Source organism: Chiloscyllium punctatum, chromosome 40 (genome assembly GCF_047496795.1).
Source record: "Chiloscyllium punctatum isolate Juve2018m chromosome 40, sChiPun1.3, whole genome shotgun sequence".
NCBI lineage: Eukaryota > Metazoa > Chordata > Chondrichthyes > Orectolobiformes > Hemiscylliidae > Chiloscyllium > Chiloscyllium punctatum.
This window is the reverse complement of record NC_092778.1, coordinates 39,732,459-39,759,085: the sequence shown is the minus strand read 5'-3', so window position 1 is coordinate 39,759,085 and position 26,627 is coordinate 39,732,459. Positions and strand designations below refer to the sequence as shown.

The 26,627-nt window shown below is 39.6% G+C and overlaps 1 protein-coding gene across 3 annotated transcripts in view; it reads left to right on the top strand.

Moving 5' to 3' along the window:
* carhsp1 (calcium regulated heat stable protein 1) overlaps positions 1-26,594 on the top strand; it is a 139,219-nt gene extending 112,625 nt beyond the window's left edge. For 2 of the 3 annotated variants that reach the window (XM_072559598.1, XM_072559597.1), the window contains exons 3-4: positions 7,749-7,871; positions 24,049-26,594. In XM_072559598.1, the coding sequence (XP_072415699.1) occupies positions 7,749-7,871; positions 24,049-24,208 (283 nt within the window). In that variant the 3' untranslated portion in view covers positions 24,209-26,594. The remainder of the gene's footprint in view (positions 1-7,748; positions 7,872-24,048) is intronic. The other variant, XM_072559599.1, reaches the window with a different exon arrangement.
* The last annotated feature ends 33 nt before the right edge of the window (positions 26,595-26,627 follow it).

Here is a 26,627-nt window from a genome sequence, read left to right as displayed (position 1 = left end):
GGATGTGGTGGAAATGTGGAACTTTTTCAAGGAGCAGATACGACGTGTCCTTGATATGTAGGTACCTATCAGGCAGGAAAGAAATGGTCGTGTGAGGGAGCCTTGGTTGACGAGGGAGGTTGAATACTGGATTAGTAGTGCTGGAAGAGCACAGCAGTTCAGGCAGCATCCAACGAGCAGCGAAATCAACGTTTCGGGCAAAAGCCCTTCAGGTTGAATGTCTAGTAAAGAAGAAGAAGGAGGCTTACATAAGGTTGAGGGAACAGGGTTCAGACAGAGCAGTGGAGGGATACCAGAAGGGAGCTGAAGAAAGGGATTAGGAGAGCTAAGAGAGGGCATGAAAAATCCTTGGCGGATAGGATCAAGGATAACCCCAAGGCATTTTATGCGTATGTGAGAAACCTGAGAATGACCAGAACGAGGGTAGGTCCGATCAAGGACAGTAGTGGGAGATTGTGTATTGAGTCGGAAGAGATAGGAGAGGTCTTGAACAAGTACTTCTCTTCAGTATTTACGAACGAGAGGGACCGTATTGTTGAAGAGGAGAGTGTGAAACGGACTGGTAAGCTAGAAGAGATACTTGTTAGGAAGGAAGATGTGTTTGACATTTTGAACAACTTGAGGATAGACAAGTCCCCCGGGCCTGACGGGATATATCCTAGGATTATGTGGGAAGCAAGAGAGGAAATTGCAGTACCGTTGGCAATGATCTTCTCGTCTTCACATTCAACGGGGGTGGTACCAGGGGACTGGAGAGTAGCGAATGTTGTGCCCCTGTTCAAAAAAGGGAATAGGGATAACCCCGGGAATCACAGGCCAGTTAGTCTTACTTCTGTGGTAGGCAAAGTAATGGAAAGGGTACTGAGGGATAGGATTTATGAGTATCTGGAAAGACACTGCTTGATTAGGGACAGCCAGCACGGATTTGTGAGGGGTAGGTCTTGCCTTACAAGTCTTATTGAATTCTTCGAGGAGGTGACCAAGCATGTGGATGAGGGTAGAGCAGTGGATGTAGTGTACATGGATTTTAGTAAGGCATTTGATAAGGTTCCCCATGGTAGGCTTATGCGGAAAGTCAGGAGGCATGGGATAGAGGGAAATTTGGCCAATTGGATAGAAAACTGGCTAACCGGTCGAAGTCAGAGAGTGGTGGTATATGGTAAATATTCAGCCTGGAGCCCAGTTACAAGTGGAGCTCCACAGGGATCGGTTCTGGGTCCTCTGATGTTTGTAATTTTTATTAATGACTTGGATGAGGGAGTCGAAGGGTGGGTCAGTAAATTTGCAGATGATACGAAGATAGGTGGAGTTGTGGACAGTGAGGAGGGCATTTGTCGTTTGCAAAGGGACTTAGATATGATGCAGAGCTGGGCTGAGGAGTGGCAGATGGAGTTCAACCCTGCTAAGTGTGAGGTTGTCCATTTTGGAAGAACAAATAAGAATGTGGAATACAGGGTTAATGGTAGGGTTCTTAGTCGGGTGGAGGAACAGAGGGATCTTGGGGTCTATGTACATAGATCTTTGAAAGTTGCCACTCAGGTGGATAGAGTTTGTAAGAAGGCCTATGGTGTATTATCTTTCATTAGCAGAGGGATTGAATTCAAGAGTCGTGAAGTGATGTTGCAGCTGTACAGGACTTTAGTTAGGCCACAGTTGGAGTACTGTGTACAGTTCTGGTCGCCTCACTTTAGGAAAGATGTGGAAGCTTTGGAGAGGGTGCAGAGAAGATTTACCAGGATGTTGCTAGGAATGGAGAATAGGTCGTATGCGGATAGGTTGAGAGTTCTCGGCCTTTTCTTGTTGGAACGGCGAAGGATGAGGGGTGACTTGATAGAGGTTTATAAGATGATCAGGGGAATAGGTAGAGTAGACAGAAACTTTTTCCCCGGGTACAACAGAGTGTTACAAGGGGACATAAATTTAAGGTGAAGGATGGAAGGTATAGGGGAGATGTCAGGGGTGGGTTCTTTTCCCAGAGAGTGGTGGGGGCATGGAATGCGCTGCCCGTGGGAGTGGTAGAGTCAGAATCATTGGCGACCTTTAAGCGGCATTTGGATAGGTACATGGATGGGTGCTTAATCTCGGATAGAAGTTCGGCACAACATCGTAGGCCGAAGGGCCTGTTCTGTGCTGTATGTTCTATGTTCTAATAATTTATGTAAATTGTTGAGTTTTGGATCTACGTTTTGATCTATTTTGGGAATGTTTATGATTTGTGTGCTTTTCTGAGGGAAACTTCTGAAATTAATTGAGAGAGTAGCAAAGTTTACACTTTTGCATTTGATCCTTCAACTGAGTTGTAGAAGTTAAGTTGCTTGGGTTCGTTTGTTATTTGTGTGGTAGCCATCTTTTAGTGTAGTGTAACTGGCGTTTCGGCTGGTTATGCAAATCTTTAATATTAAACCCTGTTTAAGAACATGTTAACAAGCAGTGCTAAATACTTCCCGAAATAACATCATTTTAATGTTGGAATGCTGATCTCTCAATTGTAATCAAGCTATAATCAACACGCAGAACATGTTACAACAGGTGAAATCTTGTTTCACATCAGTTGGTGCATGGCTTTAGAATGAAAGGAAACTTTTCTTTATCATTGGATCTCTGTTCTTTTGATGCACTTGGCCTATTGTGACAATTAATCATCTTTGCTATACTTGAAGTCAATGCCTAAGTCTTATTCTTTTTGTAACAACAGAGCTGACGTGAATCATTACTGACAGCAATTTTCCATGAGTCATCAGATGGGAAACAGGAGCAGGATTCTGATTGATGTTTATTTTCACTTTCCCCTTTCTCTGCTTGCAAAGCTTACTGAGGGGACTCGATTCCACCATATCTACTGCTATTGCTTCGATGCTTCCTTACGGTTTTCCTGGTCTTGTGTGGCTTGATAGATTAAAACAAAAACCCCACCGTGGGATGAGTCATAAGGAAAGTCAATTTTATTTGAAAAGTATCCTTGTGATAGATCATTTGAGAATTGATTGAAGCAAATAGCTTTGCATGTTTTATTGAATTTATGTCCCATCTCCCATTTGAATATTGCATCTTGTGTAGCACAACAGCTAAGGAATCATTAGAAGTACAGTCGGGAGAGAGATATCCACATTTCCTGCTGTGTTTCTAACGTAGCGGCAACAGGAGAGATTATTGATAAAAAACTGAGATAGTCAACATCTGACAAACTGAGCAACATCTAACACTAATCAATGACTTTAGATAAATGATCCCCAAGACCTGTTTTGATCAGAGGTTCCCAAAACTGCTTTGAGTATGGAATAGAACTCAGCCATTTGTGCCCCATCTTAATAAGAAACAATACTTCTGTATTAGTTAAGATGTTTTTATTTTATCATACAATCATAATCCCTACAGTGCAGATAGTCTTGGCTAACATAACATCTTGCTTAAGACAGAAAATAGTATAAACAGCACAATGCCACTGCTGTACCAATGAAAGGTGTTTGCTTGTCAATGCTTAAGGCTTGGACCTGCCAAACAATAACAGGCAATTAAAGATGGATTCCAATTCCAGGTTAGCCCCTTCCATGCTCAGACAACTGATCTTGCTGCGCTGGCCACTTTAAATATGCAGACAATGCCAGGTTTAATTTCTATTTACTTATCCAATTTAACAATTTTTTTGAAAATTGTTTGATTTGAAATCAATAAAGTGCAAAGAAGTCACAAGTCTAAAGATCACAAATACAATAACCTGAATATAAGAAGCTTTCTTCAATTCAGTGAAAATCTGCAATGTGGTCAGTTTTCAAGGTAGGGTCAGGTTGAAAGGAAGGGTTTGATGATGTTAAACACCAACAGTTAAGGACTTTGAAAATGTTTTACTGGGATAATCCAGGAAATTACAGGCCAGTGGATCTTATGTCAGTGGTAGGAAAATTATTGGAGGTAATTTTTAGGGATTGGATTTACTCACATTTGGGGGAGAAAAATGGACTTATTAGCAATAGGCAGCATGGTTTTGTGGGGGAAGTAGGTGTGTCTCAAACTTGATTGAGTTCATTGAGGAAGTGACAAAGATGATTAAGGGAAGGGCAATTGATTGTCTTTTGGGACTCTAGCAAGGCCTTTGATAAGGTTCCTCGACACAGGGTGATACACAAAGTGAAGTCACATTGAACCCACAGTAAGTGGATAAGATGAATACAGACCGGGCTTAGACATAGAAGACAGAATGTAGCAGTGGAAGGGTGTTTTTCTGACTGGAGATCTGTGACCAGTCGTGTTCTGCACGGATCAGTGCTGCGACCGCTGTTGTTTGTGAAATATATAAATGACTTTGAGGGGAATGTAGGTGGCCTGATTAGTAAGTTTGCAGAGAACACACTGATCCGGGGAGCTGCAGATATTGAGGAGGATTGCCGGAGAATACAACAGGGTACGGACAGGCAAGTGACTTGGGCGGAGAAATGGCGGAAGGATTTTAATCTGGACAAATGTGAGGTGATGTATTTTGGGAGATCTAATGGCGGAACTCTTAGCAACATCACCATACAGAGGGATCTAAGTGTACAAGTCCATAGTACCAAGAAAATAGCAACACAAATGGATAAGGTGGTCAAGCCGACGTACAGCATGCTTGCCTTCATCGGTCAGGGCGTCAGGAATGAAAATTAGTAAGTCATGTTGCAGCTGTATAGATGTTTAGTCAGGCCACATTTGGAATATTGTGTATAGTTTTTGTCACTACACTACCAGAAGGATGTGAAGGCTTTGGGGACAGTATAGAAACCATTTACCAGGGTGTCGCCTGGTTGGAAGTTACTAGCTATGAGCTGAGATTGGGCAAACTTGATTTGTTTTCATTTGAGCATTGAAGGATGAGGGTTGATCTCATAGAAGTTTACCAAATTATGAGAGGCATGGGATAGAATGGATAATTGGAGCCTTTTTCCCAGGGTAGAAATGTCAGTTAAAAAGGGACATAAGTTTTAAGGTAAAAGGGGGAAGTTTCAAGGAAATGGATGAGGCAAGTTGTTTTACACAGAGTGTGCTAAGTGACTGGAATGCACTGCCGTTGGAGGTGCGGAGGCGGATATAATAGCAATGTTTAAGAGCATCTTGAAAAATATATGACGAGGCAGGAAATATAGACCCTGTAGAGGCAAACGATTTAAGGTTTAGAAAGGCGCCATGTGTCAGCATAGCCTTGGTGGGCCAAAGGGCCTGTTCCTGTGCTGTGCTGTTTCTTGTTCCTTGTATGCAACTGTATTGTTCTTTGAGTACAGTCACTATATGGATTACTGTTAGATTCAAGAAAGTAAGAGGCTTCAAACTACTTTTTTGAGAAAAAAAGATGCTTCATTTAAGTAACAATACACACAATAAAAACCGATTAAATGTCACAAACTCCATTTTGTCAGTTTGGGATTAGTATTTTAATCAGCATTGTTGAGGCTAGCATTCAAAGTCTCTGCTGCAGCTGCTGACAAAATGTGAGCAGAATGTGGCAACAACTAAAGTATGATGAGTTTGGGTTTGTTTGCTCCTGTGCTCACTTTTGTTCTCACTGTGGTCCACTTGAGACACTTTCGCTCTTGATTTCACTGGCATGTACTAAAGCCCTCAGATCCTGATCCACACTCCTCACATTCTGTTGATGTTTACCATTGTCCAATCTGATGGCATGTGTTTTGGAACCTCTGAATCTAAGCACTCGGCTGGAGGGTGAGTCTTTGAGCAGTGGCCAAAATAGAAAAGTAAAGTTTACCAGGTAGCGTGGCAGCTAAGTTGATGACCCAGACCACCTGTGAGCAATTTCACTGGTCAGAAATAATGTTGTAGAAAGTGATGCTATTTACAAAGTGTGTCAGATGATTACAACAAAGTGGAAAGCTTGCGTAAAAATCTAATCCTTGATGTGCCCTGATATAAGTACTGACTGATGAACCAGCTGAATCGCAGTCATAGGAAGGGCATCCTCACATTTGGGATAACTCCAGCACCAACTGCTACTTGTGTTGTTTCTGTGGGAAGTTGGGCTTGGGGAGAACCACAGTTCATCTGGCCAGTAGTTGTGAGAACTGTGCATGTACTGCTTGAGCAGAGTTTGAAAGAGGACTTGAGATGCCATAAATTTTTTCAGGCCTCCGTGTGGCCTGAATGGTGACCGTAGTTTGCTCAGTTAGGCCATTCTTTGGTTGGGCTACCTTGAATATGGGGTGTGTTTGCAAAATGTGCTGTTGTGTTTGATGTTTGCTGAGTTGATAATAGTTGAGGACAATTTGCAATGCAAAGTACTGTCAAAGCTCTTGTCAATGGCAGTGGTGGAGTCAAATGACAAAATGAGATATTTTGGGCGTTGAAGAAAATGATGTGGAGGACATTGTTTTATTGACTAAAAAAGTTTGTTGCTAGAGAACCCCTAGATGTGTCTCTAAGTTAACATGGACAATAACAAACTAACAGTTGAAAAGTGACCAGAATGACATTTGTACTGTAATATGCATTGACCTAATATGTCTGCTACTTTTGAGTTGTTTACAGTCCCTTAATTCATAACTTGACAGAAATTGCAAAATCTGTTCCTTTTGCTTTCAGAAGTCATTACTAGTTCTAATTTTTTTGTATTTTGTTTTTTTGTAAATAGTTTCACTCCTTAAAACTCAGCAATGTCAATTAAGTGTTTTTTGAAAAAACTCTGTATAATGTTAATTCCTCATTTTTTACACAGGGACAGGGATAGGAGGAGGGCAGAGTTGATGTAGTGCAGAGAAGTGCGGTTTCTACAGTTGGAAAAGACAACAGAGTTGACCAGCAGCCAAGAAGGATTTGAAATCCAGGATTAAAAATTCAAAATTGGTGTGCATTACCAGAGGGAGCTAGTGTATATTGGTGAGCACAGGGTGAGTGGACGCTGGTGCAACTTATTGTAGCAATGATGTGGAGGAACTGGTGTTGGACAACTACCTGAAGAAGGAGGAGCACTCTGAAAGCTAGTGCTTCCAAATAAGACAACAACATGAAGTGGCGGCGCTCCAAAAGCTAGTGCTTCAAATAAACTTGTTGGACTATAACATGGTGTTGTGTAATTTTTAACCAAGTTATTGTACAACTAGCTGAGGTTTGGAGCATTCTTTAATATAACTTATAACTAATAACAGATGCTGAGGAAAAGTCTTCCACAAATAGAGGTTCTAAATTGCAACTCATTACCACATAGAGTAGTTGAGGCAATTATCACAGAGTGCATTTTAGAGGAATCCAGATAGGTATGTGAGGGATAAAGGAGTACAGAATATTCAAATAAGGTGAGACAAAGTCAAATGGGAGGAGACTACTGTGAAAATGGGCCACTGGACCCAAATCACCAGCCTTTGTGTTGTACATTTTAGATAATTGTTTTGCCTTCCCCTTCAGTTTCTAGCTGATGTTAAATTTAAACCCTAATCAGTAAGCTCTAATTTTTTTAAAAAACGTGTTTGCAAGTATCTCATACTGAATACTTCTTTGTTGGGTTTATGTAAACGTACTGCAGCATAGCAATTGACTCTTGGTGAATATTTTATACTCCGGAGTCTGATCTGAGTTTCAGAGCAGGGCTCTGATCCACTTGCTACAAATTTGTTACCAGTGAAAATGTGACTGATAATGAAATTGCAAAATAGCATAGTAATTATGTATTATGGAGCATAAGTTTTGTATCATGTTAATTGGATTGCTTCACAGTCTAAGTAATGCAGCTAAAGAGCAGCTAATGCAGCTAATTATTCCTAATTCTGTTACAGAACCGCTCGAGCAGCAGAAGGACCAGTCTTCAAAGGAACTTGTAAATGCTTTTCACGTTCGAAAGGTCATGGATTTATCACCCCTGTGGATGGAGGACCAGATATCTTTGTTCACATCTCTGAGTAAGTTGTCTTCAGTATGTTTGTCTGAATGATATGATGAGGCTAACGTAAACAAATATTATTAAGAGAATGAAAGAAAGAGAATTCCTTTAAACCCAGGCCAAACTAGTGACTCATTGATTGATAACCAGTAAGTTCAGTAGTGATAGACATCTTGGACTGACATCATCTTATAGATATTCCTATATTTAAAATGGTCCTTATGTGTACTGTTATGAAAAAAAAATCAGTCAAATGGTTGCATTCAGGAAGCATTGGTAGAAGCTGTTTATTCACCCCCTAAGAGTTGTTAACACAGCATTAAGCAAGAAATAATTAGAGCTTCTAACAAAGCAGTGTAATAAACATGGGGTAGCTTTATTCATAACAACTGAACAAATGAGATGGTGAACAATGTGTGGACGATGAGCTTGCAGAGTGCTATCATGACAGTTTCTTAAAACAATAAGTTGCAAAACCAGCTGGGATGAAACTGTCATAGTTCTGGTATTATGTAATGAGATGGGGTTAACCTGTAGTCTCTCAATGAAGCATCCTGGGGCAGGGGAGGTGATGAAAACACTATTTAATTCCATCTTAAATTTTTGAAAGTGGCATTATCAGAGTCCAAAGCAAGGATCTTAAAACTTAAGTACAATTCCATAGGTGTGAATAGAAAACCAGCTTAAGATTGGGTAAATAGGAGAAATGTTAAAAAAAAAACTGATTCAGTACTTTTAAACAGTACATATTTATTGGGGGAAATTAGAAAGACCCAAATATTTGGAAATAATAGAAGTTGAGTTGGTGCCTGGGCAGAAACAGGTAAAATTCTTCACATGTGATAAAGACCATACTTTTTTTCCCTGTATTATTGATTGTGGATTAATTAGGGGGAAAAGCAACAACTATTTTAAAACCAAGGACTGTGGAAGGAATTGCCACACTATTATAAAACAAGCTGTTGAAACTCATTTATACAATGTTTACACTAGTACTTTGTTCAAGCAGTCGGGGAAGGTGTTTGTGACGGGCTTGATGGTGGAGGGGTCAAAGTATTTACAGAGTGAGATTCAGCAAGCAGCGTGCACGTTGTGCAAACATGACCAGCCGTGGATGGCAAAAGTCAATAGCGTGGTGAGCACTCCCTGTACGGTTCCTGGTCAGCTGAGCTGCTCATGGGTGTGAACAATACAGGGAGAAGCCTTGGAACTGCTGTAAGGGAAGGTGGTGTGTCTCTCTCGCTCCCTGTAGTAAGCTTACCTGCATTCTGAAGAAAACCACCAGTTGCTATCAACTGTAGCCTTTGACTGCAAAGTATCACAGTTCCTAGTTGGGTACCTATTGCCCTGCAGTGAAGAAACCTGGAGAAATGAGATTGAAGAACCAGAAGTCCTGTCAAGTCAATAGGGTCACCTCAGGGAGCCCTAAGGATTGGTGCTGGTAAACTATGGTTCCCAGTTTTTGTTACTTCCACCCATAAAACTCACTTTGTTTATTTCACACTCACTCTCGCACACTGTCTGACTCTCTCCCCGCCCCCTTCTCTCTCGCTCTTGGAGGTCATATTTCAGCTGGTAGAGTCAATAGTATGGGTATTCAGAATATTTTGGCAATGGTATTGAAGACATGCTCCAGAATAAGTAGCCCATCCTAGCAATGCCATGATAATAGAGTGACAACACTGGTATCCAACCAGTTGTGTGAAGAATTGCCCAGGCGTGTCCTCCTGCAAATAACTGGAGAGCTCCAATCTGTCACCATCACGTTAGTCTTCTCTTGATCAACAGCAGTGTGCTGAAGGAGTTGTTGATAGTGTTTTTAAGCAGCACTAGCTTGTTTACTGTTGCTCAGTTTTGTTTCCACAATGGCCACTCAGCTCCTGACCCTGCCTTTTCCTCACACATCCATCAAATCTTTCCTTTTAATGTGGTGCTGCTTGCTTCTTCAATCAGTCTATATGACAGTGAGTTCCACTTCCTCACAACTATGTGTGAAGAAATTCCTTCTAAATCCTCCATTTGATTCCTTACCAACTGATGCTATCTTATGTATTCCCAGATCTCTGTTGCTGTCTCTCTCCTCATTTTAGTTTCATGCCATTCATGCATGTGGTCTCCTCATTTTCTTCAACAAAAAATACTTTACCATGTTGAATATAATTTTCCGATTCATTCTGCAAGCTGGGATTATCTTTCTGTATTTTGGTGCGTTTCTCTGTAGTATAATCCAATTTGATATCACCTAGAAATTTAGCAGCCATACATTTGGTACCTTCAGTCACGTCATTGATATAAATTGTAGATTGTTGAGATCCCAGCACTGATCCCTATGGCAATCCATCCATCACATCCTGCTAACCTGAAAATAATCCCTTCCTGCCTATTCTCTGCCTCGTGCTATTCTCTATCCATGATATTGTACTGGATCCTACATAATGAACTCTTATTTTGAAAAGTTACCATTGGGTGTGGCAACTTATCAAATGTCGTTGGAGGCCATATTGCAGCACATCTACAGGTTCCCCTTTATCTATGTTGCTTGCTACTGTCTCAACTTCAAGAAGTCAGTCAGAAAAAAGCAGGGTGACACAGTGGCTCAGTGGTTAGCACTGCTGCCTCACAGCACCAGGGACCCAGGTTGGATTCTAGTGTTGAGCGACTGGCTTAGTGGAGTTTGCACATTTTCCCTGTGTCTGCCCGGGTTTCCTTCTTCAGTCCAAAGATGTGCAGGTTAGGTAAATTGGCTGTGCTAAATTGCCCATAGTGTTCAGGGAGGTGTGGGTTAGGTGCATTAGTCAGGGCTAAATATCAGGTAGGGGAAATGGGTCTGGGTGGGCTACTCTTTGGAGGGTCGGTGTGGACTTGTTGGGCCAAAGGGCCTGTTTCCACACTGTAGGGATTCTATGAGAATGATTTTCCCTGAAATCATTTATGTGTATGGGAAACAACAGAAGTCACAACATAGGCCCTCATAGACTTCTTCTTAAATCTCTATGTGCAAGTAATATTATGTTTGGAGCTTTATAATTAATGTGACCAGGTCATCCTCTATTTAATGCTTTCACCTGAATATATTTACTGAGTGAGTATCTTAAGAAGAAGATCAGATTTACCACAGAGTGCAGATGCTCCATTTGAGTTTACAGAAAGGCCTGGAACTAACTATTTTATATGTTCCCATCACGACATGAAAGCTTGAGTCACCAACACAGATATTTTTAAGCAGCCATAACAGCCACCTTGTCTATGTTTGCTTAAAACATTCCTCAGATCTCCTCAGTTTAAAACAAGCATTTTAATGTCGGCAAAATACTGTGGATGCTGGAAGACTGAAACAAAAACTGAGAACACTGGAGAAGTTGTAATGCTGCCAGACCTGTTGAATTTCTGCTGTGTTCTGCATTTATTTCAATCCTCTTTAATTTGTCTCCCTCAGTTGCTGCTGGACAAATCATTAAAACACATTTGTTGACAAATGCTTGAGATCAATGTTAACCCTGAAAAATACAAGGATGGGCACCCCTTGGACAATATCTTTTACAAGGAGAAAGTGAGGACTGCAGATGCTGGAGATCAAAGCTGAAAAATGTGTTGCTGGAAAAGTGCAGCAGGTCAGGCAGCATCCACCAAGGAGCAGGAGAATCGACATTTCGGGCATAAGCCTGAAGAAGGGCATATACCCGAAACGTCGATTCTCCTGCTCCTTGGATGCTGCCTGACCTGCTGCCCTTTTCCGGCAATATCTTTTATAAACTTTGTTCTGTTTACCAAGGCAGGAGCTAACATTTTTTTCTGATCGTTCAATAATAATTGTACCAAGTTTCAATAAGTGTTTGAACTGTAGTGCAGCCTTTTTGCTCTGACGAGTGATTTATGTTCGTTGCCATGGCTGCAGATATTTAATGAGCTGCATTTTGGTTACAAGTTATGCAATTGCTGCCACACATGACAGCAGACATCCTAAATGTTTAATCTGCAGAAGGCTGATGTGAGAAGCTACAGGTAAATTTGCAGGTCTGAGCCGTGTAGAATTTGCTTTATTCCTATTCTGAGCTGCTCCTGAGGCTGTGATGGCTGATGGTATGGATATATAAACATAGAAGTGGGAACAGAAGTAGTCCATTTGGCTTCTTGAGCCTGCTCTGTCACCCAAAAAGATCATAATAGATCTGATTACTCCACCTTCCTGACTATCCCTGCTAACCTTCATTTCCCTTATCAAGAATCTATCTGCCTCTGCCTAAACGATATTCAAAGACGTTGCTACCACTACCTGTCAATGAAGAGAATTTCAAAGACTCAGCACTTCCTGAAACAAATCCTTCTCATCTGTTTTAAATGGTAACCCCTTATTTTTAAAATGTGACCCCGAGTTCTAGATTCTCTTACAAGAGGAAACATCCTTTTGGCATCCACCCTGTCAATTCTCCCCAGGATCTTCCACATTTCAATCAAATCCCCTCTTTATTGTTTCTTTTCCCATGTCACACTTTTTCTTAGTTGCCGCATCTTCCCAAATTTGATCTCTTGTCTCCACTATTTAGTTTAAAATCCTTTTATACATCTCTAGTGATGTAGCTCAGTGGAACACTGGTCCCAGCAAGGTTCAAGTGTAGACCGTCCCAAAGGAACAGATGATATTTGATCTTGTATTGATGCACTGCTACACCATCTAGAAACCACTTCTACCCCACTACCATTAGAGGCAGACATTCATGTCTCTAGTCTGCTTTGCTTTGTGCAATTTTGCTTGTGGTGCAGATAATAATCTAGAATGAATTGCGTTTGACTTTCTGCTGTTTCAATTTAGTGCCTAGTTCCTTGTACTAACTGTGCAGAACCTCTTTCCTTGCCTTGCCTCTCTTTTTGGTACTGACATGGACAATGTCAATCAGATCAAATTTTCTTGTCTCTGTTTGCCAAATACAAACTTTGCAAAGACATTGTTCTGTTAATTTGGGTTTATTAACTTTTACAAAATAAAGGCAAGGAACAACGAAGAGGGGTAATATTCCTATTTCTCTTTAGAAGTAACAAAATTATGGCCAGTGTTTTGAGATTCGCTGAACCTCCCATGATCTGGGCAGGAACTTTAACATTTATTCAGCAAGTATTGTCTAATACCTGCAGACCAAGATTCGGACTGTCCAAAGATATTTATTCCCCCTCCATGTCGATTAGCTCCAAAGCTGATCTTGATAGAGCTGAAGTCGAGTACTGGAAAATCTCTACTAAATGATGTACACTGAAATCTAATCAGTGAATATGACTGAAGTACTGACGTTAGTTGAGTTCAGTGACTGTAGAGACTACTAAAAGTGTTCATTTGTGTTACACTTGGAACAAAAATGTGCAGTAATTTACAATTCACAAAGAAAGGGTCCATGTGAAAATAGATGATACCTTTGTTAAAATTTCAAAACCTAAGAATTATATTGGAGAGCAATTAAAATGGATTTTATAATGAGGCAAGAGGCACAACATTTTGATTTCACTTAAAACACTATGACTGATCGTCATGCTCTGTTTTTGAATAAAGATTTGGCATCTACCATGTCCTGGGGAGAATAAAGACTTCTTTAAAGCAGACTTTTCAGATTTGATCGGAACTCCAAACTAATTAATCATGTTTTCTATACTGATGCAGTGTGTGATGCATCCTGCAGTGAACTTTGCAAATGCAAATAGTCTGTGTCATGTTCAAGCTTTCATTAAGCCTCTATTGGGTGGTTTTCTTGCCAGTTTATCATGGCACTTTTTTTGCTGATTTATGGTAGAAAATGTTGAAGGACTCCAGTTATGCTTGAGATCTGCATTTGAGGACAATATGCCTCTGAAATAAATAGCGTGACATTGTTGTCATCTGTAGAAATCAGGGCCATAAGACAATGTGAAATGCTGGGGGTAAGGGACAGTTATGGAATTAGTTCATGTAAGCTTATGCCTGTCAGTGAGCAGAGACTTAATTCTTTGAATTTGATTTAGGGATCTAATTTGTGGATTTTCTTTGCAACGCAATGGAGGAAGAGGTTCAGCTCAGAGTGTCAGTCAGAGTGCCATGTTGTACTTTATTTTCAAATTGTTGCCACAATTTAAGATTTACTTCATTCAAGATTTACTTCATTCAAGAAACTTCATATTTAGAATACTCTTGAAGCGAGCAAAAATGTAACAAAAGATTTGTAGAGACTCTACTGAATATTCTGGGTTCATATTGCATGCTGTAGAACTCCTTGCCTTGGAGGAAGAAATTTAGTGAAGGCAATTTAATTTCAGATTAAGTAAGCAACTGTTCACAGGATAGCACCTAATCCAGAAATATAGACCGTTCTAAGATCAAATGAAAAATATGGCACTTCATTCAATAAGATCATGGGGTGGCATGGTGGCTCAGTGGTTAGCACTGCTGCTTCACAGCACCAGGAACCCGAGGCCCACCTCAGGCAACTGTCTGTGTGGAGTTTGCACATTCTCCCCGTCCCTGCATGGGGTTTCTTCCGTGTCCTCTGGTTTCCTCCCACAATCCAAAGTTGCGCAGGTTAGATGAATTGACCATGCTAAATTGCCGACAATGTTAGGGTAAATATTGGGTAAGGGAATGGGTCTGGGTGGGTTACTCTTCAGAGGGTCAGTGTGGACTTGTTGGGCTGAAGGACCTGTTTCCATACTGTAGGGAATCTAATCTAATCATGGCTGATCTACCTCAACTCAATTTTCCTGTCCCATAAACCCTTCATGTTCCTTAATATCCTTTCGATCTTGCTTTTATATATGCAAAAACTAATTGTCTATTGCCTTTCACAATGGAGGAATTACAATTTCTTGCCACTGAAGAAATTATACAAAATTGTTTTATATTAATTATGAAAATGAGCTTCTATTTTGCTATTACCATCAAAGTTGTCCCTGTGTGTGTTTGTGTGTGTGTACGCGCTGAATAATTGAACACTGGGGATAAGCTGGTATGAAGGTGATGGCAGAATGTTTTGTGTTTACAAGGTGAACAGGAAGGAAAGCCAATGGGTAAATTACTATTTTGTGGCCATAAGTAGAGTGACATTGACAGTAGGCCTATCCACCCATTTGGAAAGGAAATGGTGGATTGTGTAAGGTGACCTAAGAGAAGACGGAAACAATTAAATTTTTCCTTGACAAAAGGAGAGCGAAAAGACTGTGAGGAAATGGGCTGCTCCTATTTATTCCTCATGAGAGCAATTGTAAAAAATCTGCTGAATGCGTGTTCTGTGCTTCTTATTAGATGTGGGAAAAATTGGAAATGGAATATGTGAGCAAAATGTACCCCTCGTGGTTGCAAGGATTGTGTATGGCAAACCTGTTTGTGTTTTTAAAGTACTGTAGAACAAAAATGTTAATGATGAGGTTGAATGTTAGTCGCGCACTAATCTGTGAAATGAGAAGTGAGAGATTTTCAATTGGTTTATAAGGTTTTGTTTGGATACTTCATGATTAACAATATTAACAGCAAATCTTTAGCAATTGCTGCTTATTGAGTTCAATCTTTAGATGGTCAGATATTGAGACTGCTGTGCAACGTTTCCATGTCTTTTTGTGCTGTAAGCAACCGCCATGATCAAATCCTCAAGACATTTGTTCATGTTGCTGTTATTTCTGGCTGCAACCTTTTGCCCCATTGAGTTCATGTAGAAATAAAAAGATCTTTTGCTCTTCCTGATTATGTCGGGCCCAGATAATCCTCTCTGGTGATAGGCATGATGCCAGAGGACAGCCAACATTACACTGTTGTTTAAAAAGGAAGAGATGATTCAAGCAATTATAGGCTAGTCACTGTAATCTCAGTGGTCAACAAATCACTGGAAAGAAGTCTAAGATAAATCAAATTAAAATGACAAATTAATCAAGGAGAGTTAGCATGGATTTGTTAAGTGAAGGTCATGTCTGACTAGCTATTGAACTTTTGAGGAGGAGCACAACAAAGAAGATCAAAGAGTGTGGCACATTTGATGCACTCCAAAATAATTTATAGCAAGATTTTGACATGGTCCTACATGGTAGACTGGTTAAAAACGTAAGACTTCATAAGAAGCGGTGTAAGTGACATCCTTCTATCATTCACTGTGGCCTGGGACCATCAACAACACCAAGCCTCAGGTAGGTTTTGTCGAGGCAACCATTATCACCTCTTTGGTAGCCAGGCTGTTCAGTAGCTCTGTCAGCCTCAAATGGCCTCAGCATTGAATAGGTCATTTTCAGTCACCTGTAGCTCAATGACACAAAGTTCATCTTCCCATTTGCTTTCAGTAGAACAAAAGAGCCATTTCCTTTGTGACATCGAACATTCAAAATAGGTGCAGAAGTAGGTCGTTTGGTCCCTCAAACCTGCTGCACCTTCATTAAGACCAAGATTAATCTGTTCATTTTGTTATAAAGTGGAAGGTGTGTACTGTACCTTTAAGAGAGGATGAATGCTGTTTTGAACTGAGAGCATACAAGCACCTGTGTATATGATGAAATGGCAGTCCCAGAGTGTACTGTAAAATTGAAAATATGTCACATTTGGTGTGAAATGGATACCTGATTTTTGATTGCTGTTTTGACAACAATTCGAATTCAACCAATCAGTTTAAATTATGCCCCAGGATACTAAAACCCAATCGAGTTTGAATTTGTTGTTTCGCCTACATCAGACCAATGAGACAATCTGACATTGGGAGTATAGAAATGTGAGCATTTTGAAAATTGGAGAGAGAGAAACTGCCATCAAGACAGATCCAAGAAATTAGGAAACACTCTGTATCAAAGGTACCTTTTCACATGAAACTTATTCACAGTAAAAAGAAAGATGATGACCCAGGGAATTCAGAAGCCAGAAGAGTGAAGTTACAGAAGATGACAACGGCTATGTGATTTTGAAATTAAGTTGATGTAATTTTAATAAATGTCTTATTGGAACAGCAAATCTTTGTAGAGTTCGAGGTAGGTAATAAGCAGTTCAGAGAATGGGGGGCTTAGAGTTGTGAATAGTTGTTTAATGATCACTTTTAGAGTTTAAAAATTGATTTTTAAAAAAAAATAGTAGAATTGGAGTTCTCTGTCATTCATATTTGAACAGATAACGAGGTGAGGTGAACTTTCTGGGTGTTTTGGTTCAATTAACAGAGGGGGTTCAACGCTGTGTCGTAACAGTTTCCATTTCCAAATTCCTATTGACCCCAGGAAACTTCTGCTTTTTTTTTTAAAGCCAAGGGGGTCAGTCACTCTGTCACTGCCTTAAAAATATTCAATGACCTGGTCTACTCTTCAAACAATTACTTCCCTTCCCACAACTTCTGACACAACAGCGGCCTCTTAAATAACTTCTACCATCTTCTGCAACCAAGGCTGCTTCTTCTCACTGCTATTCATGCACTGCTGCCACTCCTCATCATAGAGGGAGCAACTTGCAATTCATTATTTGTAGGGAAGGCAATTTAGTTTGAGTGAAAGTGGCCAGATGTTTGCAGGATAGCGTCAAATCCAGAAATAAAGACAGTTCTAAGAACTTAAGAAAAATATGGCCATTTAATAAGATCAAGGCTGACTTACCACAACTCAATTTTCCTGTCCTAGTCCCATGTCCCAGGACTCCCTTCAAGTTTCTTAATGTCCTCAAGGAAATACGAGACTGACTAGTGTACATGAGTTTCACAAGCACCTCAAGATGAAGAAGGAAGTTTAAACGTTTATGATAATATAAAGGAGATGCTACAAACCTTGCATTGTTTTCTTTTACAAATGATGATCAAGAAAATAATCCAAGTCTAGTAGAGAGTTATCTAGTAAGAGAACCACAGAAAAAGAACTGCTCCTATTCACAAAAGAGGAAGCAAAAAAGAAGCAAGAACAGGTAAACTAATCTAAGGGCGATTGTGGGGAAAAATCGCTGGAAACCCAATTCAAAATTGGTGAGCATTTAGAATTGCATACATTAATCGTACAGACAGCATGAACCTGTTAAAAGAAAGTAATGTTTGACAAATTTAACACCTTTTTTTGACAAGTGACTTACAGAAGGAAATGCAGTAGATGCACCACATATTGATGTTCAGAGGAGTGTGAAATAATTTTTCAAAGGTGTTTGAAATGATACCTCACAGGACTGGTTGGAGAAAAGTAAACCAGCAACCAACAAGCGAAGGCAGCTCTGTGCACAAACCCACTCTTCACCAGAGTGGAGCCCAGCATGTGGGTGCAAACCTCAATGTTCAAGCCTTTTCAAGTGTTTTCAGACAAACCTGCCAAATGGATTATTCAATTTGATTCAGGCACTTAGGATCACTGAAGCACTCGAAACACAGCATAAGCTCAACACTGATAATATCCCACCCTGCAGTGCTTAAGACCTACGGTCCAAACCAGCTGTCCCCCAGTGAAAGTATTCCAATCCATCAGAGTCTTGAATCTTCCTGACAATATGGAAGATTGCCCATGTACACCTCACATAAAAATAAAAGGCCAAATGCTACCCAATGGCCACCTCCCTATAATCAGTGAAATGAAAGGAAGATTCAACAATAGTCAAACTACAATATGCTTATATTGATTCATGGGACGTGGGAGTTATTGGCTGGGTCAGCATTTATCATCCATTCGTAATTGCCCAGAGGGCATTTACAGGTCCACCGTATTGCTGTGGGTCTGGAGTTACTTGTAGCCCAGACTAGGTAAATACAGATCTCCTTCCCTTAAGGACATTTGTGAATCAGATACGTTTTTGTGACAATCAACAGCAGTTCCATGGTCATTGATAGACTAGCCTTCTTTCCAGAATTTTATTGAATTCAAATTCCACCACCATTTTTGAATTTTGGACCTATGCTCTCAGACCATTAGCCTGAATTTCTGGATTACTAGTCCAGTGAATATACCACTATGTCAGTGCCTCCCATTTAATGGTCTGCTGACAATGCTCAGTTTATGTTCCACCAGGATCATGCTGCTTAAGATCACATCATAGCATTAGAAGAATAGGATCGGGCATTAGGCATTCAGTACCTCACAAGCTGATTCTACAATCTTTGAATATCATTATGGATCTGTATCTGAAGTCCATCTTAACTGTCTTGGCTTTATTACTGAATATATTTGGTAAGAAACATTCTACCAATCTCAATTTAAAATTATTAATTAAGCTATTTCAAGTTTTCAAATCCCCCAATAACTTTCTTTACTCAAGGAAATACAAGCCTTGTAAATGCAATCACTCTTCGTGGTCTAACCCTTGAACCCTGGTGATATTCTTGTGTATCTGCACTGCATTCCTTCCACGTCCAATGAATAGTCAGGCCCCAGCACAGATCACTGTGGGACTCTAGTCACTTAGATCCCATTTCAGGTGCATACCCGTAATTACTTTGATCACCTGATCTACTTCTAATCGGATCTAAATCTGTTTTCAATTCCATGCACTATCCTTTTTACCTCAGTCTCTCATGTAGAACGTTTTGGACTGCCTTCAGAAAGTCTCAATAAGTTGCATCCGTTGACATTTATTTCCTTGTAGATTTCTGTAATTATTTCCCCAAAAGCTTCAAAGAAGTTTATTGCCTCTTACAAATCCATGAGGTAAAAACAATAACTGCAGATGCTGGAAACCAAATACTGGATTAGTGGTGCTGGAAGAGCACAGCAGTTCAGGCAGCATCCAAGGAGCAGTGAAGTTGATTTCACTGCTCCTTGGATGCTGCCTGAACTGCTGTGCTCTTCCAGTACCACTAATCCAGTATCTTACAAATCCATGTTAGCTTCCTGTAATCAGCTCAAATTTATCAAGAGCCCAGTGACTCTGTCCTTATTTATTCCAGTAACTTCCTCATAAGTTGTACATTAGCCTGATTTGTATTTCCTTTTAGTCTTCATTTTCACCTCGCTACTAGACTTTCCATACTTCAAATTATCCTTTTGTTTTCTAATCAACTTGTTCAGATATGTTATTACACACTTCTGAAGCAGGTGGAACTTGAACCTGGGTCTCCTGGTCTGGAGGTAGGGACTGTACCACTATGTTTTTGAATTATCCTAAGCGTCATGAGTATAATTTAATGGAATTTCAAAGATTCAGTTTAATTTTAATCCTTCTACCTACCAATGAGCTCTACCCTTTAAACATTTTGTTTGCCTTCTGAGAATATATTTATTTTGCGCCCCTAAGTTTTTTCATGCTAATCCACACTTGTTAACTTTCTTGCTGAGCCAGATTTTCTAGATAGCACCTTTATCTTTGACTCAATGATCCCATCGATCTTCATGGATTGGACTTTTGCAGTTGCACTTTCTCAATTGTTCTCCTACTTGTACCTGTTATTTGCTCCACTTTATTTTCCAAACTAAAGAGGAAGAAATGATTTTTTTATATGTATTGCCCATCATTTTCTCTGATTGTAAACCAAGATAATTTAGAAGCAGTGAAGTAATTTTTGAAATGCAGAAAATCAGCAGCCAACAAGGTTCCACAGGCAGTCTGATGATAAGCTACTTGCTGATGCAAATAAAGGATAAATATTGATCAGAATTCCCCTGTTGAATTGCAAATGTTGCCATGAGGGTTCTTTTGTGGACTGGTGTCTGCCTGTATTGTGTGTTTATGTGTTATGTCTCTACATTGGAGTTTGCACTCATAATCTGACCTTGCAAGGGTGGTGCACACATTAACAGCTCATGAACTGAGCAAACTACTTTCTTTGATTTGAAATGTACAGACCTAGTTAACAATCCTGAATGTATTGAAGACATTTCCCAGGGCTACTGCCTTATAGATAACTCCTATAATTATTGTGTATAATTATCAAGGGCAGCACAGTGGCTCAATGGTCAGCACTGCTGCCACACCTGGGAGCTGGGTTCAATTCCAGCCTTGGATGACTGTGTGGAGTTTGCACATTCTCCCCGTAGCTTTCCTCTGAGTGTATTGGTTTCATCCAAAGATATGCAGGTTAGATGGATTGGCCTTGCTAAGTTGCCCATAATGCCAAGGGATGTGTAGGTTAGGTGGATTAGCCATGGAAAGTGCAAGGGTAACAGGGATAGGGTAGGGGAGTCGGTCGAGAAGGGATGTCCTTCGGAGTGTTGGTGGAGACTCAATGGGCTAAATGGCCTGCTTCCAAGCAGTAGGGATTCTGATTCTACGCATCTATTCTGTAACTATGTTCCCTAGCTTAAGATGTCCCCACAAGTGAAAACATCTTCTCAACATCTACCCTGTCAGAGCCCTCTCAGAACCTTTGGGAGAAGGGTTGCTGGACCCTAAAGATTAACTCTGCTTTCTCCACAGATCCTGCCCGACCTGCTCAGTTTCTTCAGCAATTTTGATTTTGTTTCTTCTCAGAAGCTTGTAGGAGGTGTGGATTTGAAGGGCTGAATGGCCTGCTTCCACGTGGTGGTGTTTCTGTGGTTCTGCGAACAGGAGAAAAACTGGTTGCGAGAGTTGAATTCCATAAAGCCACAGAGTCTCGAGATCCCCCCACGACCCAGCTCCACATTAACCAATCTTGGATAAGGCACTTAACTTTGATAAACGTTTCTGTTCCAGCAAAGAGAGAGGATGAAATTAATTCAATAAATAAGAAACTAATGTTTCAAACTTCAAAGTAATATTTTTATTAATAAAAGAAAGTTGTTTCATTCAAGTGCCTTTAGTTGGTGAAGGGAAATGGTTTAATCTTGTTGAAATACTTGCAAGTATAATGTCTGGTCTGCAGGGAAGAATAATGAAGAATATATTTTACATAATGGCCTATGTTGTGAATGTTAAGGATAATTTAGCTATTTCAGAATGTCATAAAATTTAATGCAAGTGTAATTACTCAATCTAAGGTGCACCATATGACAAGATCAGTTTCTGTGATGCTGCAAAATATTGGCCATTCCTGCTAATAGATGTTAGCAAACATTTGAATGTTCCCTTGGTATTTATTTAGTACAAACAACCAGAACAATGCAACAAATTAGTGGAATTAAACTATGTCCTTTCTGCAAAAAAAAGTGGCCTGTTAATAGCAAGAAATTTCTAGAAAAGAGGTTTACTGTAACAAATAGCAGGTTCTAATTGTAGAATTCCTAGGAGGTAGTCGAATATGGGTTATGTATTTATGATCATCTTTTGTAATGTCAGATGGAAATCCAATCCTACTTTTTAGAAACGTTGGTCTGTAAGGTCCAAGTTGACATTACAAATTTAGAAATATAATAGGCCAGTGTTAATACTGTGGTTACCATAGAGAAATAACCCATTCAGTTCACTCAGAATTACAGTCATACTGGGGATGAATCCACCTCTCTGTTCTTCACATCTCCTGCTTACATTTTGTTTGTTCACTATCTTTTTATTTTGTTTGAACAGTCAGTTCATTTTCTGATTTTTATCTCTGATGTTTGCCATCCATTGTCAGTTAACACCTGCTGTCTTTCACTGATCATTATATTTTTATTAACCAGGACATCTTCATTTGTGCATTAACCCACTGATAAGACCCATCACACATAGGAGGGTAGGGAATCACATAGAAGCTTATGAAATTCTAACAGGACTAGACAGGGTAATGCAGCAAGGTTGTTTCTGGTAATGGGGAGGGGGAGGGAGTCCAAAACCGGGGGTCACAATCTAAGGCTATGGGATAAATCATTTAGTTGAGAAATTTTTTTCAGAGTGCTGAGTTTGTGGAATTCATTACAACAGAAAGGAGTTAAGGCCAAAACATTGTTTGATTTGAAGAAGGAGTTGTATATAGCTCTTGGAACTAAAGGGATGAAAGAATATGGGAAAATATTGGATGATCAGCCATGAATGGCAGAGCAGGTTTGAAGGGCTGAATGGCCTGCTTTTCCTATAAGGTGTAAAAGCACAAGTTGGCCATATGGTTCATGGAGTTTGCTCTGCCATTGAACAAGATCATAGCTGATCTGATCATCCTCAACTACACTTTCCTGTCTTATTCCCATCACCCTTGATCCCTTTTTCAGAAATCTGTCTATCTTAACCTTGACTATACTCAATGACTTAACCTCTACAGCAAATAATTCCATACATTCACTACCCTCTCTGTCCTAACTGGATTATTTTGAGATTGATCTCTTTGGTCCTACACGGGGAAACAATCTCTCAGCATCTATTCTGTCAGTTCCCCAGAGTATCCTGTATCTTCCAATAAGATCTCTGATTCATCTAAACTCCAATGAGCACAAACTCAACCTATGTAACTACTTCTCATAAGAAGATCCCTTCATACCTGGAATCAACCCAATGAATCTTCTCTGGACTTCCTTCAATGTCACTATGTCTCTCCATTGGATAATGGGACCAAAAATGTTTAAAGTATTTCAGGAGACCAGGCAGCACAGTAGCTCAGTGGCTAGCACTGCTGCCTCACAACACCAGGGACCTGGGTTTGATTCCTGCCTCAGCGGACTGTCTGTGTGGAGTTTGTACATTCTCCCTGTGTCTTTGTGGGTTTCTTCCCACAATCCAAAGATGTGCAGATCAGGTGAATTGTCCATGCTAAATTGCCCATAGTGTTAGGTGCATTAGTCAGGGGTAAATATGGGGTAGGGGAATGGGTCTGGGTGGGGTTACTCTTCGGAGGGTTGGTGTGGACTTGTTGAACTGAAGGGCCTGTTTCCACACTGTAGGGAATCTTAACATTTCTAATCAGATACTTTCCAGTTTTCAAATACTGAAATTATTAGCTAGATAAATGTGTGTGTGGGTGTGTAGCTAACTTCGGTATTCTCGCTTGGAATGAAAAGGGGGTGGGGGAAGAACCTGCAAATGATATTTTTTCCTAATCTGGGACACTTCACACTAGTTAGATGCATCACATGTGCCTTCACTTTTGCATGGCAAATCGATTTCAAATATTTTCACCATGGTCACAGGAGCTCCAGTTTGTATCAGAATCTGCTTGTCTCTCTATTGTTAAATGCACAAGACTTCAGATGGGGACTGGTGCTGTGAAAGCAGAACTATGGTAATAGACAGTGGCATAAAGAAGTGCGTGTTTACTAATCGTGTGACTAATATTTTGTAGATAATCTTGGAAGTCTGCTACTGAGTCCCCATCTTTTTGAATGTGAAAAGTCAGACTAGGCCTAGCAGCTACATTGTTTCCTGGCCTGACTTTTATGTACTTACAACATGCAAGTGGGCACTTTAAGTTGAATGTGTTCTTTCTTTTTCATGTCAGTATCGAAGGAGAATATGTCCCAATGGAGGGGGATGAGGTCTCTTACAAGCTCTGTTCCATTCCTCCCAAAAATGAGAAGGTACAGGCTGTCGAAGTGGTCATCACCCACCAAGCACCAGGAACAAAGCATGAAACATGGTCTGGACATGTCAACTTATAAGAATGGTCAACTATCCTAACCTGCTATCCAGCATGGAGGTTTAAGTATGAGCAAATATCAGAGTTAAGTGTTTGAGCAGTAGGCATTCTGAGTATTTGAAAGATTAAAAGTATCTTTTACAAGGTGCGGTGTTCTAAACATATAAAAGTTATTCATTAAACAACAATTGGTTATCAGTTTCAACATCACTCACACCTTCCAAAATTTCCACTACAGTCTTTGAGCTGGTGAATGTACATATAGAACTTTGTATCAGGGAATCATGATTTGTCCCCTCTCTATCTAAAGAATGTGTGCAGAGAATAGTTAAGTCACTCAGAAACAAGCACATTGGAAGCTGCATTTTCTTATGAAGCAGCTGTGAGTTGGAAATGTACTTCAAACTGCATTGCCCTACACACTTAGTTAGCCTTAATTCCATTTGAATCTTTTACACAGTCAATCATGCATGTAATTTATTGATTTAGTCATTAAAAAATGTATTTACCCTCTAACATTTTCATCTTAGCTCTGCTCTCGTCTGCATGATCCATTGCTCAAGGTTCATCGTGTGAGCAGGTGATCGGCCTGTGCCATAACCCCCTCCAAACTAGCCAGCAGGAGATGAAAGAGCACTACGGTTTCCCCTCTTTCAATTCAATCTTTATGTGAACTCAATGGAGTATGTGATCATGCTTTATCACTCAGTATTGTCAATGTTCTATAATGTACATTAGTTAAAAGGTTTATGATATTTCAATACATAGAATGCTTTGACAGTTGTACCCATATTAATTCAACACTGCTAATTTCTGGGTGGCTGGGATCCAACCACTCAGCACATAATGTTTTTAATCAGTACAGTTTTAAAGAAAACAGATATTCTTACTATAACTTTATGGTGTATTGCCTGATTGGGAATACAGGTATGAATAAGGTGGCTGTTCACTGCTGTGAAACTTGCGTATACCAACTGAGATTATTAGTATAAATACACATAGATATCTGGAAGTTATTTGGCTTTAAAGAAAATATGGCACACCCATCACATTCTTATGAGTTTTTACTTTTGGTCAACCATCTAGAGTATTGCAGTAATTAGTTTCTGGGCAACTTTTTAAAAAAACGTTGTCCTTAAAATGATATGGCAAAAATAGCTTGACAATTTTTTTTGCCTGTGCCTTTTTACAAGACAACATAAACTCTTGCAAATCTGTGATTAAAATTGAATTTTTCAGTGCTGTAATTGTCTTGCACTCTTTTAAATCTGACAACTTTCATCCAGATGATCAATCAAGCAAACCAAGCTATGTTCAATGTTGTGATTCTCAAATGGATAACGAATGGATGGTGGAATTATAGTGAGTGACAGTCTGAGATAGGAAGATATTATTTCCACTTGATGTTCATATGCATTTAATTAAAAATGGAGGTTGATTACTTGTATTTATCCTGCTAGTGAGGCATTCCTTGTCAAATTTGCCTTTGTTTCTTATTCAAAGTTACCAAAAGCTTAACAGTATAATGAAGAAATGAATTCACATTTAAAATTAATAGATGTTTGGTTTGTAGTGTAAGATAAGCTTTTAAGGATTTGTGCACAAATGTTACTGTCATGTTGTGGAACCTATTTGGAAAAAAAAATACCATTTTTTCTGGTTAAACATTACAATTTTGTGTGTAACTGTTAGTGTCTACCAGAAGATCAGGTTAAAAGTCTATTTCAATAAGTTCTTCTTGACTTTAATTCTCTGCTATATTAAGAGTCGATGGTTCTAGTCGACTGATTTCGGTTTAGAGATTGATTTTTTTTTCCACAAGTCTCCCCCTCACTTCCCTTTCTTTTAAACTGCTCTAAGTTAATATTAAATGTAGAAAACTCTCAATTCATGAGTAGAAGGCAATGAAAAACTTGCTTTGTGTATTGATTTAAAACCCAAATCATTGCTGTTACCAGAAAAAGTCTGGATCCTGGATGCCTCCTGTATTTTCATTGGAAAATACCAGTGAAGGTAGAATTGATTACACTGCCTGTAAAAGGCATATGATGTAAAAGAGACTAATTTTGTTGCTGTGTCTTCTTCAAACATCTTGCTTTTTGTGAAGAATGCTTTAATTTGGTTATTCTTCAGTGCCTTAGTCTCTGATTAACACTATTTGGACAAAATAGAAGCAGAATCTATTTTACCCCCATGGCAAAATCAGTCATCCATTTATATTTATAGATATGAATATTGTATTAATGTATTGTGCATTGTACTTCAGCTACAATCCATTACATTTGAACTATAAAATTAGAATCTGAGTTAACTTTGAGGAGCAACGTGCCTTTTGATATTTACGTGTAAACTGCTATCCATGTATTTGATTATTTGGGGCAAATAAAAGTATAAAATGTTTGAATAAATGACAATTCTTGCATTGATTTAAAGAAGCAGTT